Genomic DNA, 19,630 nt, shown 5'->3' with positions numbered 1-19,630 from the left:
CAAGCCCTAGGTCAGACATTCATGGGCTATGAGAATTTAGCCACACTAAAGGTGTGTGTGGAGAGTACAGTTTAAAAATGCCCAGAGGCATTAGGTAGACTCTGTCTTTTTGACGAGCAGAGGGGGCCACTGGAAGCTGCTGTGTTACTAACTGGCTGCCTCTTTCTAGAGACAGGGGTTGGCATTTTGTGCTGTCTTCCCAGCATTGTGGTCTTCTTCCTGCTGACTGCTCAAAGGAGAACCTACAGGAGCCCCGGGGATCCTGACAATTTCGCTTTTATGTCTGTAGCAGAACTCCCAGGTGTGTGAGTAATGCTGTCACCTGAAGCATCTTTTCAAGCCTCCAGAGAGAGCTGCAGAAAATTACAGTGTATTGCAGGGAGCTCTGATGCTGGAGAGGAAAGAAAATCCTCTTCTTAAATTAAAAAAAAAAGAAAAAGCAAGATAATTTTCAAGCCAGCTTGATTTAGCTCTCTTTCCACAGGAAATTTTAGACCAGCTTCAAGGGTGTGTGTCTGGGATCTGGTTTGTCCCACGTGGCTGGTCCGTTTTAAAGATGATGCCACACTTGGGTCGCTCTTTTCGCCACTGCTACACATCTGGGTTCAATTGCCTCTACTGTCAGACCCTGGTGTGGAGGAACGTGCACTTCCTTCCCTCTAAGATCCCACTTGTCCTGGAGCTTTGACCTTCTTCTGCGGGAGAGGAAAGCTGTTCGGATAAGAAGAAGCATCAGTGTTTATATTGGTGGGAACAAGATGTCTTTTCCTGTCTGGCATCCAGCTTTGAGCATTAACTTCTCTGAGTCCCCGGGAAAGGTGGTCTGTGGGGCGAAGATGGAGCTTCAAAAAGCTTTTTGGGAACTTGAGTGAGAGCAGCAGAACTGCTCCCTGAAAACAAGCCACCACCAACTTTAACCTCCAACACACAGAAAGGGATAGGAAAGCAGAGGTAGATAATTAGTTGAAATTTAAAAAAAAAAAAAAAAAAAAAAATTCACTTACACTGTTTTATCTGACTACAAAAAATGAAAACATTTCCTAATTTGGCTGGTGGCAGTTTGTCTTTTTTGGGTGCTTACCCTTTACCAGCCACTATGCTAAATGCAGAATATTTTACTTAGTCTTCCCCAAAACCCTATGCAGTGGATTCTGATATTTTCCCCATTTTATAGATGAGGACATTGAGGCTTTTGGGGTGTAAGGAGCTTGTACCAGGTGCCACAGATGTGAAGGAGCAGGAGTTGAGTCAGGTGTGTCTCTCTTAGGAGACTTAGCTCCTAACTACTCTGCCCTAGAGCAGTGCTTCTCCAACTTTACCTGGAGTCAGAATCCCCCAGAGGCCACATGAGAACTCAGATCACTGACCTCAACCCCATAGTTTCTGATTGTAGAGTGGGCCCGAGAACTTGCATCTCTGCCAAGTTCCCAGGTGATGTGATGCTGCTGGTTCAGGGATCACACTTTGAGAACCTGTATCATCCCACATCTCGTTTTCTAGAAAATAGTGTAAGCACTGACTTTGGAAACCTTGAATGAAAATGACTGAGGTTGGAATTGACCACTGACTTGAGACCCATGCACAGATAGATGGTATTTCTAGGGCATCTCTTCTGAGAGGATGGTGTCATGAGACAGAGATAATTGACCTGTTGTAGGTTTTATTCTGGTATTCCCTTGGCTGCCCGACATTTCCGAGAACACAGTCGCACTGCATCGTTAAAAAAAAAAGTAAATGTACCACCACCATTCACTCGTACTAATAGGCCATTTTTGAAGCTCAGTAGTTTTCCATTGGAATGACAGTTCCTTTTCAAACTATACTTAGTTCATTTTCTTTTGATTCAGTAAGACCCAGTATATTCTGATTTTGTATAAACACTGTGACCATCATCTTAGAGAATATTGTCAGACTGCTGATACTAATGAGCACATGGAGTAGATTTACTGTGAAGAAGGGTTTGCAAATCTTGGATCAGGTCTTGTGTCCTGTATAACTAACTCAACAAAAACTCTTAGGCAATTTTGTTAGTAGTAAAAGGAAGTGAAAAGTAGTCAAAGAAACATCATTTAAAAGTTTCCTGATTATGGTCACTTTGAAAACAACAGGCACTTTGAGGACAGATTTTTGTGTTCTTTTGACTGATTGAGTTTCACCAGAATTAAGATTCCAAAGGCATTTGAAATCTGAAATAAAGCTGCTTTACTTGTTGATAATCTGTTCTGAAGCCTTCTGAGCTGGTTCAGGACAAAGGCTTTGGCACCCTACCTTTCTGCCACTTAATAGCAAAGATAACAGCCCAGGTGTGAAACCACCAATCAAACACAGACAATTGTCCTACAGATAGAGTCAGGAAAAGCAATATCCTGAAATTTGGTGCAGTGCTTTTGCTGTGAGAAATGTTATAGTAGTATAAGGGACTGCAATCTACACACATTCTAAAGGAAAATAGAGACTAGTGGTATGGGGGACTCCCTTTTCCAAATGCCTTAGGCAATAGCAAGTCCTGGGAGAGAACTTTAAAAGAAAACAAAACATTAATTATCTGGTGACTTCGCCAGTGGTGGAACGGTTTCCTTTGGTTTTGAGTTGAGAATAAACTACCTGTGCAGGTTTGTGCTGGCAGCTGCTGGTAGACATGTCCAGAGGCTGAATTTTCCAGACCCAAACCAAGGAATCCCTTGTGAGCTTCTATTTCCCAGCAGATAGTAACTGGAAGCTATTTGCTAGAGACCAAGAATCTTTTCTGTTTTTCTTGTGAACTGACTGCTGTATTGGAATTAGCACAGTGTGAGGGGTGAGGGAACCTGCCCTCTGGCTGGCAACAACAGGCAGGTGGTTGTTTTCCCGGAGACCCTCAAGTTAGGAGCAAAGGCAGGTTCTGGAGCTATGTGCACACTGTTGCTGTGAGACTGCTATCTTCATCTCCTGGCTCCAGCACCACCAAGGAAACATTCAAGGCTGTTCCCCCAGGAGTGGGGTCCAAAGGGATGCTACGGAGGATTTTTTTTTTCCTCCTGCATCTGTGGCTGCCCAGAGGTATTTATCAGTGTGGACAGAGCAAGATGCCAAGGAAAGACCCTGTAGTGTAAAGTAAGGTGCTCCCGAGAGCTCAGGAGACTCAGGCTGGGGTGTGTGCGTGTGTTTGTGCGTGTGTGTGGTGTGTGCAGGACGTGCAAGCCAAGTGCGCTGAAATGCAGCTCTCTTCTTTGCCTGCAAAGAGTTGCTCCGCTTCCCCCCCTGCCCAGCGCACCCGGGGAGCGCCAGGGGGAGTCCTCGCGGGCCAGGGCTTCCCGTGCCCCGGGAGCGCCGGGGGCTCGCCTGGCGGAGCTTAGCGCTGCTTGCTGGGCGCTGCCCGCGAGCGGGCGGGGGTGGACACCGGGCTTCTGTGCGTGCCAGCCGCAGCCGTTGGCTGGCGGGCGCCCAATCCCGGGGCATGCCGCCGGAGCCTGGCCAGGACGCACGGTGAGAGCCGAGTTTGGTGGAAGGCTTGCCCCCCGGCTGCCAGCAGAAGCCGGCGTCGGGAGCCCAGGCGGTCGGGCCGCTGTGCTCGGGCTCGCTGGCCGCGGCTGCGGGAGCCGCGCGCCCCCGGGTTGCGAGGAAGGAGGAGGCATGGCTTCAGTGTTCATGTGTGGAGTGGAGGACCTGCTGTTCAGCGGCAGCCGCTTTGTGTGGAACTTGACCGTGTCCACGCTGCGGAGATGGTACACGGAGAGGCTGCGGGCTTGCCACCAGGTGCTGCGGACGTGGTGCGGGCTGCGGGACGTGTACCAGGTGAGCCAGGGCGCGCGGCGCCCGAGGGCCCTTTCAGGATGCCGGGCGCTCGTGGGAAGCCGGTTCCACCTGTATGATTTGATTCTCTCTGTCCCTCCACCTCTCTTCTTTTTAAACTCCTAGCGGGCTGCTTGACTCTCGGGTCAAATGCTCAGCAGCTGTGGATAACTGTTGCCTGACAGAGCTTGTGAATTTTTCCCACTGGGCATGGGGGGCACTTGTGAGTTAGTCCCAGCATTTGCAGACATCTGTTATAGAGGGATGGTGTGCTGGCTGGCACTTAGCTAAGAAAGCTGTAGCTTTGCAGTAGAGGGTCTGCAGGAAGCGACTTGGACATTCTGGTGATTCCTTCTTTTTTATTTCATTGGCGTGGCATTCACTGGCGTTTCAGGAGGAACGATTTCACACCAGTTTACAGTCAGAGGGGCCTTCATGGATTTGCATTCTTCACTTTGATTTTATTTCCATTTTCCATCAGGCAGCCCCAGCTTGCAAGGCAGAGCCAGGAAAAGCTGATGCTGTGTCTACTGGCTTTTGGAAGGAAGGGCAGCAAATAGTGAACACTTTGCAGGAGGATGACGGGCTGGGGAAGGGAGGGGTGGCTGGCTGAGCGTTAGAATGCTTACGTTTGGATTTACTCCCTGTCACACAACACAGCCTCTTTATTTCTCTGCTAGGTCCCATCCTGCAGGCAAAAATTGCAGCAACTTTGTTCAACTAGGAGACCGTTTATCCTCTCTGGGACTGCAGCTTGCCTGGATTTTTTTTTTTTTTAACAGTCATTTGTGGATTTAAAAGTCTTGTGCTTTGGTTGTTAATATCTTTTTTTTATAATTTTATTTATTTATTTTTTTTCCCTCAAAGCCCCCGTAGATAGTTGTATGTCATAGCTGCACATCCTTCTAGTTGCTGTATGTGGGACGCGGCCTCAGCATGGCCGGAGAAGCGGTGCGTCGGTGCGCGCCCGAGATCCGAACCCGGACCACCAGCAGCCGAGCGCGCGCACTTAACCGCTCAGCCACGGGGTCGGCCCTGGTTGTTAATATCTTTGATGTTAAAAACAATTGACATTGTATTTAGGAAGATGATACCTGGTGTTTATTATAAGAATATAGCATCACATTTTCTTTCCTGTGATGGAAATAGCTTTGTTGCAGTTCCTGGATTCCCCCTACCCTGACCCCACTCCCTAAATGACCATAATTTATATCCCATTGTATGATGTTCCATATGTGGTCAAGCACCTGATTTTGACAAGCTGTAGTCTTCCATCAATCAAGCAAAATTAAAAGGCCAGCACCTGAGGTTAAACTGTGGGCATCTAAAGAATCAGCATCCCCTTGTTATCTTTGACATCGTGTCATCCTGGTGAAAATGTGAGGAACATTTCACTTTGTGCTCTCACGACGCCTGCTCTGGATAACATGTCTGCGATGTCCTGCATTTTGAAAGAATCCAAAAGCCAGGTTGAGACCCAGGGCAGCATGTGGGAAGTTGAGAGTATTATGGAGCACTGAATAGATGCCATCTGGCCACATGACACAGATCACTTGACTTTTTGGAGCCAGAGGTGCGTCTTCCTCTCAGCCTTTTTCTCTTTTGGGAAATCATTGTTCATTTTGGTCTTTAGGAGAAGTGCCCCTCATATAGTTTCGTTTTTGCTTTTTAATGTTTGAGAAACTTTCAGAAGGAGAACACAAGTATTGTAGCCTCCATGCCTCTCTCCCCGAGGATTCAGGGGACTTATGGCTTATCTCTTCTGCTGTGAGTGACCTATTCAAAAATGAAGGTTCCAGAAACCTGAGACCTGATGGGTTCTTTATAAGGTTGATCAATAATTATTTTTAAGCAGAACAGCAACTTGAAGGACTAACCTACTAAACTATAGGTTTTCTCTTCTGTAAAACAGATAGTGACTGAGTCAATTCCCTCTCATAATGATAAGAAGAACATCAAAATCATGATGGCCCTTTTATGAGTATTGAGTTAGAAGTAGAAAATCATCTCTGAGTTTGAGGTTTCCTGTGTCTTTAGAGAAATAAGGTTTTTAAAAATATTTTGAAACTTGGGAGAACCATAGATTTCTTAATTGTGCAACACAGTTAACTATTAGCAAAGAAACTCCATTTTCTGTAACGCCTTTCAAATATCAAGCAAGAAAGTAGTGACTTAAATTGTATAGAACTGAAAGGCAGTAAACTAAAGTGGTTAATACCTTAGGCTCCAAGTTAAATAGACATAGGAGTGAATCCTACCTCTGCCTATGTATGGCCATGAGTAAGTTACTTGATCTTACTATGCTTCAGTTTCATCATTAAGAAAATGGGAAATATAATAGTACTAATCACAGAGATTTATAAGAGAATTAATTGACATGTAAGATATTTAGCACAGTGCCTAGAGCTTAGGAAGCATTCCATAAATATTACCTGTTCTGTCACTTAAGATTTTATTAGAATAGGAAACCCAACTCAAACTAACGTACAGAATAAAAAGAAGGGACTTTTGACACAACTAAAAAGTCTAGCAGTAGCATGAACTTCAGGTATGGTTTGATCAGGGCACTATCCTGGTTCGCCATGGTTCTTTCAGTGCTGTCTCATTTGTGTGTTGGCTTTTTCCTCAGCTGGTTTCTTCCCTCACGATAGCAGATAGCTGCAGCAGTTCCAGGGCTTAGATTCGCATATCAACCCATCCAGAAAGAAAGAGAATTTCTCATATCTACCAACTATCAAAAAAACATTCCCAGTTTCACTCTGATAGATCAACTTAGAGTCTGTGTTCACCCCCAGTGGCATGCACTGATTGGCACGGAGAATGAGATTATAATACATGTATTCCCAGTGGAAGTGATATAGCCCCCAAGAGGCAAAAATTGTTTCTTGGGAGAAGGAGGGGGGCCAAAAACCTTATTCTTTTTATGTATAAAGCAGAGAGATATACAATACCTAAACATATATACAGTATATATGTGGCATTAGAATTTCGGGGGGAAGGCGATGACTAGAAAACCAAAAAAAATCTAAAAAGCTCCTTAAGGGGATGATAATGAATAAAAAGGCTGAGAAACACTGAATTAAATTGATTGGCTTAGGCCCATGGGGGAACAGACCCATTTCTGAAGCTGGGAGTGAAGTTGGCCCCCCAGACCACATACCTGCCAAACAATGAGGGAGGGTCAGTGCTTGGTTGAGATGCAATCAGCAATGTCCATTGCACCTGCGTTATTAGAATCTCAAATCTAGAGCTCTTTAAATAAAATAATTAGTTATTTTTCAGGGTAAGTACAAGGATTAATGCACAAATCCATTTGTAAGTATTTTTGCCACAGTAATTTGAGTTAAGGGAGTGGGGGCCCATCATTAGAATACGCTGTTGCTATCCCGTAATTGAATTCTAAACCATAGAGCAGAATGTTCCATCGTATTGTCCACCTCTGGAAACACACACCATTGAGTTACATATTTTACTGAACTCAAGTTTTTATCATCTTGGCGATAACAAGGTGTCATTTTCCTTGCTTCTAGTTTGAATAGTCTTGTTTGTAAGGAAATCCAGGCTCAATCACTCTAGAGAGAAATAGGGTGGGGCAGGAGATATCCATTACATGAAATATCTGGCAGTCCCTTGGGGGTGTTTGTTTATTCATATACTATAAGTGAAATAAGATCTCCCACCTATTCATAAGGAATTTGGCAACAACATTATTGCCTGACTAGCAAATCCGGGAAGGCATAATTTCTTTGGAATTGAACACTTCCTCCACCTCTAAATCGGAGAGGCAAGTGCCTGAATTTGCCAAGAACCATGAATAATTGAGATACTAGCTATAAGGCACTTCTGTAGTAATGCGACTAAATAAAAGACAGGCTGAGGCTGCACTGAGGCTGCCTTTTAACAAAGACTTACTTTATGAGTGAAAGTTTAGATTAGGTTAAAGTTGCAGACATGGGACATTCGCCTTCAATTTTGGGCTAAATTTTAAAAGCTGATTCGTCAGTTACATATCTATCCTGCTTCTATCTTGCCTGGATGGGTTGCATTATAGCAATTAATTAGGTTGAACAAACAATTGAGGCGGAAAATGATGAGAGAATGTTGTTGAAAAAAGATCAACACCCTTTGCTTTTTATTAAGTGTGACACGTTCTAACAAAGCCCTCAGTTTATTATTTGGGATTAAGTTTTCCCCTCATCCCCAATGTCTCAAAGGTAGAATTTCTTGCAAACCCTGAATGGAGTCATTGCCTCTAGCAGGAGGGAACTTGGACAGAATCCGGGATATTTAAGTGACCAGAAGAGGCTCCCCTGAAGCAGGCAGCTGGCACAGAGTGGGTAGCATGCAGTGCAGAACATGGCAGCGGCTGTAGGCTCAACTTGATCGTTTGACCTTGAGCAAATGGCTTTCTCTCTCTCAGCCTTATTTCCTCATGGGTGAGAGGGGAGAACTGTAGTACCTGCATTGTGGGGTACGGTGAACAATTCATGAAATAATGTATATAACACTGAGCGCCCAGCCTGGCACAAGCCAATGCTCAATAAATGTTAATTCTTAACATCAGACCCGTAGAAGGTACTTGACAGAGGCTAGCTAAGAGTATTACTATTCTTTTTATAAGTGAGACTAGTTCTCTGGAAACTGAATTCCCATCTTTACATGCAAGGATGTTCGGTAAGAGACTGAAATTTCCCAGAGCAGCGTGTGTAGGGTGGACCTTGGTATTTGGACTTGTGTTCCACACGTAGACCCACATTTTCTTTAAACCCATACAAAAAATCTAGGAGGTCACAGGCAGCTCACACAAGGGTCTCTAAGGAAATGATCTCTCTATATCCAAGACTCTGATGATCCATAAACTGATAACACCTCAACTTTGCATTCCACCACATTGGCTGCAAAAGACCAAGTCGCCCAAAGGACACTTCCCCATTGAGCATTCAGTGATCTGTGTGCATTTCAAACCATATGCACTTTGCTTGCCCCCACCCTTCACTTGCCACTTTCCTATGAGTTATATAGACTAGAGAGGGGGGCTGACAGACTACAACCCACAGGAGAAAACTGGCCTGCCTCCTCTTTTTGTAAATAAAGTTTTATTGGCCCCCAGCCTCCTGTGTTTGTTATTGGCACACAGGCTCCTGTGTTTATAAATAAAGTTTTATTGGCACACAGCCCTGCTCATTCATTTACATGTTGTCGGTGGCTGCCTTTGCACTACAATGGCAGAATTGAATAGTTGTGACTCAACTACCTAGAGTTGAGTAGTTGATACAAAGACTGTATTGGCCATAAAGCCGAAAATATTTACTATCAGGCCCCTTACAGAGAAAGTTTGCCAATCCCTGGACTAGAAAAAAAGCAATATATTAGGTGAAGAATGCTAGAGGAAGAAAAGTCCAGAATTCAATTGTAGAAAAATAGAACTTGAAGGAACATGGAAGAATTTTCTCATGGAAAACCTAGTCACTAGGAAATTAATAAACAAATATTCAAGATGAGTGTTCAATTTGCTAAATCCTTCGTTGTAGAACATAATGATTGGAGTTATAGACTGATTCATTCATTTGTCCATTTATTCGTATCTAAAATAATTATCAAGGGGCAAGGTGTTAGCAACACAAAGTCAGAATAGACATTTTTCCTGCCCTCAAGAAATGTCGTGTCAAGTAGGGGAGACAGTTAAGGAGATGAAACTCTGTGGGAGGGCTTTACCCAGGGTGCTCTAGGGGCACAGTGGAGGGAGTCTAAATCAGACAAGGTAAAGTAATGGGGAGCGGAGGGGAGCCAAGGAAGCTCCCTGGAGGAGGTGATTCTCAAGCTGAGTTTCAAAGAACAAGTAGGAGTTAGATGAAGAAAGGCGGAAGGGCATTTCAGGCATGGGAAATCATGGCTTTGGGGGGATTATAAAGAATTTTTTAAGACTGATGAGAAGGGAGAGAGAGAGTCGGAGTCAGAGACAGACAGATTTTGATTGAGAATAACATCTGAATGTGAATGATCTTTTAAGATTAGGATGTTGATGTTTTTCTTCAGCACTTTGGGGGCAGGGCAGAGGTTGATTTAGAACTACCCCTGGCAGCAGTGAGGCTGATAGATTAGGGAGAGGGTGGCACAGAGGAGGCAGGCAGGGAAGGGAAGTGAGGAGGCTGCTGCAATGATGTAGTGTAGTCCGCATAGGATAGGTTTTGCTATGGCAACAAACAGCCCCAGGAGGCTTAAAGAAATGAAAGTTTATTTTTGGTTCACACTACCTGTCCAATCATAGGTTAGCTATAAGCTCTGCTCATCACTGTCACTCAGGCTCACAGAATGTTCCTGAACATTGCCAGCTGCCATGATAGAGAGTGAAGAGCTCTTCAGGGCTTTGCACTGGCAATTAATGCTTGGCCTTTAAGTGGCTCACGTCACTTCTCACACATCATCGTTCGGTGCTGGTCACGTAACCCACTCAACCACAGGGGCCAGGAAAAGCAATCCTACCATGGAACAGCATGAAAGCTGCTGCAGATTTAGTTCCTTAGGAAGCAGACTCTGAAACAGATTAACAAGCAGGAGGTTTAATAGAGAGTGCTCTGAGTATCAACACCTGTAGAAGAGACTGGCAAGAAGTAGGATTGAGCAGAGGGAGAAGTTGGGCTACAATTCAGGCTCAACAAAGGCCTCAGCTGACCTCATGGGTAGCTCTGAAACTGAAAGTTGTCCCCAGATGGAACAAGAGGGCTGAGTCTCCCCCACCCACCTTCATCAACCCATCATGGAGATGGGCTGCCCTTGAGAAAGCGATGTGACCTTGAAGTAGGCAGCTCCTTTAAAGGAGGGCAATTCCTAGAGGGGACAAAGAGCTGTCAGCTCAAAACACTCCTGACAGCTAAGGGCATAAGTCTGGGCTGACATCACCTCTTCTACAAATGCCTGCCCAACAGGTGCTAGGATCAAAGCCTGAGCTAAGGCAGGGCTAGCGGGGAGGAGAGTAAGGATTGCGTTGATGTGAAGGATGTGGAATCTAGCTTTAAAACATGGCCTATCAGGGTGCTCTCCTGACTGGATCCCACACTCTGTTCAAGGGATTGGGTAGCCATGGAGTCAGCAACTAGTAGTAACACATACAGAAAGGAGAGAAAACTTGGCTGATAAATGAAATATGAGTCCACTTACCACTGAGAAAATTCATATTCCACCTTTTCTGGTTGCTGAAGACTGGGATTTGATGGCAGGGAACTAAGATGCTAAGGTACCCAAAAACTGGGAAGCAAAATTGTCTTAATATTTTAGCCCATCACTTGACATAAATAAATTTCGAAAAGCCTGTGTCATTTAAAATCCACAAGATTAGTCTCAGGATCTTTGAAAGCGTTTTTGAACGTTTATTGCACAGCTTGAAAAACACCAAGTTAAGAATAGACTTTCCTGGCTTTTCAAATTGGTGTTTGTTTTTCTCATTCCATCTTTTCTTGGTGGGGCTGCCACATAAAATGACTTCCTGTTCGTCTCCTACTTATGTTTATTCTGAACATTATATTTGTGATGTCCAATTTGGTTGTTGTGGAAAAGTGTGAATGATTCGAATGGGAAATAAGATCTGTAGTTCTAAATTTTATAAACAAAACCATATGACTTACAGCATGGAAAGAGGCAGAAATTAAGCCTCCATATGTAATTACATACATGTGTGTGTGTATATATACATACATAACAGATATACATTCTGGCATCCTTGAAGTAAACTTTTACCATGAAAGAGGCTGGCAAATATGGTGAATTAAAGAATACTATTTTCCCCTAATGTTCTAATTTTTTTTAGTCTCTTGAATTGTGTGTTTGGGCAAACATTCTTGTTTAAGTAACTGTTTTCTTCTTAACTAGTGCTTTTATATAGTCTCACTGTCTTGACTTGACTAATAGCTACTAATTATTGAACAGCTGCTGTGTGCTAGGCCTTGTGCTTAGCCCTTTGTATGTATTATCTTTTTTAAAAAAATAAAACTTTTTGGGATTATTTCAATATACAAAAATATAAAAGACAATATAGATAAAAACCCATACACCTGCCACTTAGTTTTAAGGCATCTTAATATTTTATCATGTTTGCTTCAGATATTTTTTGTAGTGTAATAAAATTTTATAGACTTAGTTGAAACCACCCTTGTACTTCCTCTCTCTCCCTAAAAATAATCCTACCCTGAAGTTTGTGTTTTTTCATTCCCAGGCATGTTTTTATAATTTTGCCACATATGTTTGTATCTATAAACAATATACATTATTTTTGTGTTTGTAAAATTTATTTATGGATGTGTCATTCTGCTGCCTTATTTTTCTCTCAAAAGCTTTTGGGATTTCTCTCTAAATTCATTTTGACCCGTGTATTCCATTGCATAAATATATCAGTCTCTTGTTGATGGACATTGAGGTTGTTCCCAAATTTTCAACGTCCCAAAATATGACAGTGAACGTTGTTATACTTGTCTCCTTATGCTTATGAGCAAGAGCTTCTCTGGGGTATATACTGTACTGAAAAGCAGAGTGGCTAGATTTTTCGCTTTATTAGATGTTGTGGCTTATCTTTGTCCTTATAACAACTCTTTAAGATGATATCATGAACCTCGTTTTATTGGTTTTATATACTTATTAGCTAATATGTCATGGTGCTGGAATTTCGACAGAGCTCTAGCTGACTCTCATGCTCAGCCTCTTGCCACTGACTTGCTGTTTTATTAAAAAGTAAATAACACATAAAGATGGAATCATTTATTCACTTATTCATTCACTCAACAAACATTGGGTGGAAACATAGCCTAGCACTTAAAAATGAAGTCTGACTGAATTCAAATCGTAACACACTTTTTGTTAGCCATGTGAGTTCTCTGAGACTCAATTTTTTTCTGCTGTAAAATATAGCAATTATAGTACTTCTCTTAAAGAGTTATTCCCCTGGGATTGTTATAAAAATTTAATGTATAGAGACTTAAAAGCACTGAAAAACACCCAACAGTTAGATGGATGTGTGGATGGATGGATGGACAAATGGTTGGATGGATGGAAAATAATTATATGTGCAGTGTTCTCAATTTCTTATGCATATAAGTAACCTTTGGAGCTTCTAAAATCTGCAGAAGCCTTGGCTTCTCCTTCCTCCCCCATTAAGAATTATAGTCTAGTGAGGCAAGCAGGAAAGTGGCCCACTGACCACTGCATGGAGACACTGTGCCCACTGATTTTATGGCACAGCTTTTTATCAGAAGACTCTGGCATCTTAATGCTATTGTCTTCTTGGTTTATTCTATGAAATCAAAGATGCTCACAACTGTTATTTCTGTCTCTCCAACAAGAAGCCATTAAACTTTCTTGCTCCCAACCCTGAATCCTACTCCACAGACTGAGAACCCTAGATTCTCATGCCTGAGGGCTATGGAGCTCCACTGACTGCTGTCTTTCTCATCTGTGTAAGCTCTCCTTCAATATGATCCTTAGATTTGCAACTGCTAGGGAGACCCAGTTATTATAAGCATCAAGCTACCCTTGGGAATGTAGCCAGCAAACATGTTTGCAGAAATTAGTTTGTCTCATTAAAATGTGATTAGATGCTTATTATCCAAGAGAGAAAAGGGCCTTGATAAAATAGGGAAATAGAATGACTGTAGTCAGCTAGGTTAAATTCTGGCTTCATCATCTACCAGCTGTGCGACCTTGAGCCAACCTACTTAATTGCTGTGAGCCTAACAGGCTACACAGAAGATAAAATAAGATCTACATTTTAAGTTTGGTATAAAGATTAAAAATAACATTAATAGCTTTTCAAATGTAAAAATTTGGACCTCTTGCACAAACATGATCCTAAGCCAAAAGTTATCATGCTAGAAGTTATGAGTGCAAACTCTGACCAGGATTTAAGCCCAAACACCCATATTTAATAGCTGTGTGACATGGGCTAGTTACTTGAGTTTCAGAGATGGGGATGATAATAGTGCCTACCTCCTAGGGCTGTTGAGGAGACAACGCTAGCTAACAGAGATAAAGACCTCAGTAGGTGCCTGGCTCAGGGTAAGCATTTAAAAAGTGTTAGCTATGGTTATTTCTACTTAATGTACATTTTCTATGTGGCAGACTAGTGCTAAGCACTTTATATTTACAATTTCACTTAATTCTCCTAACAATGACATGAATAGGTATTATTAAACCCATTTGGCAGATGTGGATTTGTTTAGAGCTGTTAAGTAACTTGTCCAAGAGCGAAGATTGCAGCTCTGATCTGTCTAAATCCAAATGCACTCTCTTAGCCATTATATGGACTGGACTTCGTTTGCAAACCATTCAGCCTCTTGGTTTTCTACATTTGCCTTCATGAAGTCCTTCCTAGCACTCTCCCAGTCTCTAGTCTCTCCCTCTACCTAACTCTGAGCCATAGCAGGAGTTAATAAACTCACTGAGACTAAATGGCTAATGCTGTTTTCACCCTACAGACTATTCTCAACCCAGCCTTCAGAGCGATTTTGCTCAAAGTAAGTCAGATCATGTCATTCTCCTGTTCAGACCCTCCAATGACTTCCCAACTCGGAGAAAAAGCCAGACGTACTGTACCTACAAGGCCCCGTGTGACTGGTACCGCCTTCTCTGGGTCTCTCCACCACCCCCAACAAACACACTCAACCTCTGGTCTTAACTCCCAACATCTTCCCCCTTCTAACTCTCCTCCGGCTACACTGGCCTCCTTACTGACCCTTAGACCTGCCAAGCACATTCCAGCTTCAGGGACTTTGCCCTAGGAGTTTTTTCCAGTTTTTCTGGAACCTCGTCACCCAGAAGTCCACACGGTGTGCTTCCCCCCTCACTTCCTACAGGTCTTTCTTTGGATGCCACCCAACCAGAGAGGCCACCCCAACCATTCTCTTATCCTGCTTTTCTGTGTAACCCTATCACCACCTGACGTTAGGAATTTGTTTATATGCTTATGGTGTCTCCCCGACCAGAATGTCAGCTGAAGGCATTCAGGAACTTGGCTTCGTTCACTGTAGCATCCTCAGTGCCTGGAACCTAATACATCCTTCAGAAATATTTGACTAAATGAGCAAATGAATCTGCTTTACACTTTAAGAAGCTTCCTCAGGCCACTCTGGGGAAATGGCTAGGGAGGGGTAAGAGCAGTTAGGGGGCCATTTCTGATGTCTAGCTGAGAGGTGATGGGGACCTAGGCTAGAGAGGTGACAGCATGTGGTAGAGGAAGACACTGAGGATTTGGAGGAGGAGGAAGCAGCATTAAGGGGACTCTGTCCAAAGAGAATGTTTGCGGTCTGTGAAGTTTTGGAAACCTCATACAGAAACAAAGCCAGGCACGTTGAAACGTATTTGTGTGTGTGTCTGTTTTCATTGTGGAAAACAGCCCCAAGCCAGTGTAAGTTGATTGGGAATACATTCATTTGGGTTCTCTGGTGGCCATTTCATTAAGGAAGCAGCATTGTAGAGAACAGAGCAGATTATTTCCTCCAGCCCCTGTGAAAACGGACTCACCCGAGGACCCCAGCTTTTGTGCACAGCCAGCTGCAGGTCCCCACCCATGCCCAGCCCAGGGTGGGGAAGTTGGCAGTTCTTGTCAGCCCCGACTGTCAAGTGATCGCTGTTTCCTGAGCCCAGCCCTGTGGTTGGGCTCTGGAAGGTGCCCTGTCTGGCCTGACCAATGCTGATAGATGTTTCAGACTTTTTGCTTTCTCTTTTTGGCATTCTGTGGACGTCACTTATCCTTCTGACCCTGTCTCAGCTCATTCCCATCCACTGAAGTTAAGGATGGAAAGACCTTTTGGATTTTCTGGATTCCTGGGACCAAAAAGAAAGCCCAACATTTTTTCTGGTCTTCATTAGTGTTTAATTAAAAGCTTGCTTTCCCCAAGTCTTTGGCTGCGTCCAAGGTTTTTAAAATTCTGCAAGCGCAGACAATATAAAGAGTTTGACCCTTTGAGTTACAAGAGCTGGTTATTGTGTTTAATTATCAACCTCAAATAATGACAACATTGTAATCTCTAGAGCACAAAGTAATACTAGGTATTTCCCAAATATTTCCTAAAGAGAGAGTACATTTACTTTTCATAAATAGTCTAATACCAATTTTTAAACAAAGTTAATGTTTAAGTTTGAGACAGTTTGGTCAGGATATAAAGAATCTTAACTCTCGACTCATTTAAATTTATGGAATTCTTTCTTCCTTAAGGTTTTTACATATTAATCTTTCTAGGTATTGATGCCAGATATAGTTCTAGCCCAGCTCATAAGATTTTGCTCTCAAATTCTTTTTGGAAATGAGATTTTTTTAGCAAATGTATTTTTCCTTTAATAAACTTCCGAGTTTATTAAAGAAGCCAACTCTGAGTTTCAGAAAAAATTGTTTTGAGATGATAGTGCCTGAGTTTGAACAGTGCCCTTTATTCACTACCGACTTGCACCAGTTTAATTTTTTTCAGGCTCATACACTCCGTTAGGTTACAAATACAGCAAAAACTTGCCACACCTTTATGTTGTATCTTGTGCGTTCTAAATAAATGAAATTTATTATGTTCTTTCTATTCTTTGCTCTTGGTTTTTTTGGTGTATTTTGCCTGAGCTAAATAAGTCATGTTTAAATGTATAAATAAATGAATTTTATATATGTAAATCTATGTGTGTATACACATAGATTTACATATATACAAAAAATGTGTAAATACGTGTACATATATGGGTCTATATATGTATATATATATGACTGTATCTGAAGTTTTTTTCAGAAAATAAAACTATGAGCCAATGTGTTCACCAAACATAGCTTTTTCCCCCTAATCTTCAACATCACTTCTAAAGTTATATTATGACCCTGAAACAAGTTGTCAGTACTAATCATATGGTTAGGTTCCGTAATAGATTGTATTCTTTAGGAAGTTGCTATCAATTTTGATGAAGTTCAGCAAGTGGAACGTTGATGAACAACTTCATCTGTTTCCCCTGGTTTAAAAAGAAGAAAATAGAAAGCCAGAGAACTGGTTATATGCTGAAGCTCCTGTGTCACCTCCTGGCTTGGCTCGGCTCATTCGTCTGTGAAATGGGGCCATGCCATGGGCTGCCCCACTGGGCGGTACTGAGTATTAAGTAGAGAGCAGGAGAGCGAGTTACTCACAGTGCAGCCCTTGCTCACTCTCCTTCCCCAGCAACCCCTGGTCCGCGAAGCAGGATAAGGCAGGTGGCTATAGGCTTGCGGGACCTGTGAGGAAAAAGACAGAGGAAGCAGCCTGGGAAACAAGAGTGCCTTCCCCGGCCAAAGCACCTTCATTCGGTATTTACAGATGTCTAATGACATCAGTCTGTTTTAACAGACATTGTAATGAGATGAACAGGTTTATCTATTTCCTTTGGGTGATTTGCAAAATCCTTTGGGAGCTAAGGATGTTGGAGTCAGATAGATGCGCCTTCCAATCCTGTGCCTCATCCCTTACTGGCTGCGTGACCCAGAGCATGATGCCTAACCTCTTTGAGTCTCAGTTTCCTCATCTATAAAGTGGGAACATGGTATCTCCTCACAGTGTTGTCAGGTTTCACTGGGAGAATGCCCTGTGACTGCTCAGACCGCTACCTGCGACGTGACAAGAACTCAATAAAGCGTAGTTTAAGAAAAAGGCCCTGACTACTAAAATAGGCAAAAAGACAAGGAAAAGCATCTTAGAAATGGGATGCTCTCTGCCTATCTCATCTAGACAAAGTTACCTAAAATAAGGATAAGAGAGGAGATGGATATTTTGAAGCAGAAGAATTAAATTATAATTGATCTGGCAAATTGTTACAACCTTTTTGTAGGACAGTTTAGTGGTAGCCAATCAAAATGTAAGTTGTGTGCCCTCTTTGACCAGACATTTCCATTTCAGGAAATCATCTTAAGGACATTCTGATGTAACGGTATATGTGCAAAGCAAACCATTGGAGACATGAATAGGAGAACGATTAATTAAATGATGGGACCTCTGTCCCATGGACTTCTCTGAGAGGAGTACGAAGAATGAAGTAGAGCTATATGTCACAGCCCTCAAAAATTGTCAATGATATATTTTTTGGTAAAAAAGAAACAGGACAGAACAATATGCAGAATGCATATGTATAGAGAGAGATAAATAGATACAGATATATGCAAGAAGTGTGTGTATATGTTCCTGTACATGGGGAAATTGGGTTGAAAACAAACCATTAATAATTTTTACCCCTGGGAAATGTAAATGGATGAAGGGGGAGGTTTCTAGTTCTTTTACTTTCATAATTCTGAATTTAAAATTTTTATAGCCAGGATACCTATAATTTTTGTAATTTTGTAAAACTTCCTATTTGAAACATCTGATCCAGGCTACTGTGTAGAGTATTTCTGGAGAACAGGCATCTGTCCAGTTTGACTTTGTGTCACAGCCCCCAGCGTGGGGTACTGTCTCTCCGAGTGTTTGTCTAGTGTGTCCATTTAATAATGATCATTAATTATTAGTGATGTGATCACTATTAAATAAAAAGTGATATTTGTGCTCATTTGAGAACCATACAGTTTTTTATCCTTAAAATAACATAAGTTCATAAATTTAATCATTCTAAAAATACATGGCTTAAAAGTGAAAGTACTTTATCAGGGGTATATATTCACCAGTTATTTTCTAAACATGTAGTAACATACATATTACGTTAATATAAATTTATACAGAGGTGGTGACATCATCCTATACATCTTATTTTGGAATGTATTTATTTACTTACTAACATATCTTAGATACTGATCTATCTCATTATTTTTCATAACTGTTGTGTATTCAATGATATGAATGTACCATAATTAATTTCACCAATCCCCTATCAATGGACATTTAGGTTGTTTCCAATTTTTACTAAGACAGTGCTACAATGAACATCCTTATATGTAAAACATTTGTGGGACAATTTCTATAAGATAAATACCCTGTTGGGCAGGAATTCAGATTTCCAAAAAGGTTATACCAGTTTATACTGCCACTGAGTGAACAAGAATCCTTTTCCACACCCCAGCCAACAACCTTTGATTTATAACATCTACTAGCCAAAAATTTATATTTTATATCTGTTTTCATTTTATTTCGTTTATTAGTAGAGCTGTCCATTTTTCATAACTTTCTTAAGGGCCATGTTGCTTGAACACTGGAACTGCTCTTGCCTGAGAACATCAGGAGAAGCATATTTCACATTTTATCACAGTATAAATTGGTTTGCATGTGTTCAGAGCCAGACTGGAGAGCAAACTTTAGTCTCTTAGAAAATGTTTGTCATCTCAAAGTGATATGGAATTTCCTTGTAGAGTTAAAATAAGTTTATGTAGAGCATTGCTGGTTAAAATCCAAGTATCATGCATCCAAGTATTTTCATATAGTCTCTCTGTCATGCACTAAAATTTTAAGATTTAGAAATAGCTGAGAATCGTTCTTGCTTATCACAGTCACTACACTGTTTGGTTTCATACTGTGGTTTCCCCATTTACTATTTAGTGGATTTCAGCAATTTTGTTTTATCTCTTCTGTGAATGTTCTAAATGTCCTTTAAATAGCTAGAAAGGGATCATGGAGGCTATTTATTTATTTATTTAACGGAGTATAGAGCTTGGGGCAGGAGAACAGAAGGTGCACCATTTATTTTCTCTTTTTCGTCTTAGATGCCCGAGACCTTTGAGCTTATTTGGTCCTCTAAATCCATATTTATTAACTTAAATGTAATTGAGCCAGAGTTGAATTGTCCTGATGAGACTTCATAGCCACAGGCGACCAGGAAGCTGTCATTTGTCTCCCTTGGGGAGGCACCAGAACTGACTACTGGGGGATGATTGACACTGCTGGTCCCATTAACG

General features: G+C 41.9%; 1 protein-coding gene across 5 annotated transcripts in view; it reads left to right on the top strand.

Moving 5' to 3' along the window:
• Positions 1 to 19,630, top strand: part of FRMD4B (FERM domain containing 4B) — a 312,466-nt gene that overhangs the window by 135,407 nt on the left and 157,429 nt on the right. For 2 of the 5 annotated variants that reach the window (XM_004419911.3, XM_087431322.1), the window contains exon 1: positions 3,613 to 3,774. The exons of the other annotated variants lie outside the window; for them this stretch is intronic. In XM_004419911.3, coding sequence (XP_004419968.1) covers positions 3,613 to 3,774 — 162 coding nt within the window. Of the gene's footprint in view, positions 1 to 3,612; positions 3,775 to 19,630 lie in introns of those variants that run through there. 5 annotated transcript variants of the gene reach the window in all.

The sequence above is a fragment of the Ceratotherium simum genome, chromosome 5 (genome assembly GCF_057802395.1).
Source record: "Ceratotherium simum simum isolate JZ-2026a chromosome 5, ASM5780239v1, whole genome shotgun sequence".
Classification (NCBI taxonomy): domain Eukaryota; kingdom Metazoa; phylum Chordata; class Mammalia; order Perissodactyla; family Rhinocerotidae; genus Ceratotherium; species Ceratotherium simum.
Note: the sequence above shows the minus strand (reverse complement) of the source record. Positions and strands in the feature narration are given on the sequence as shown.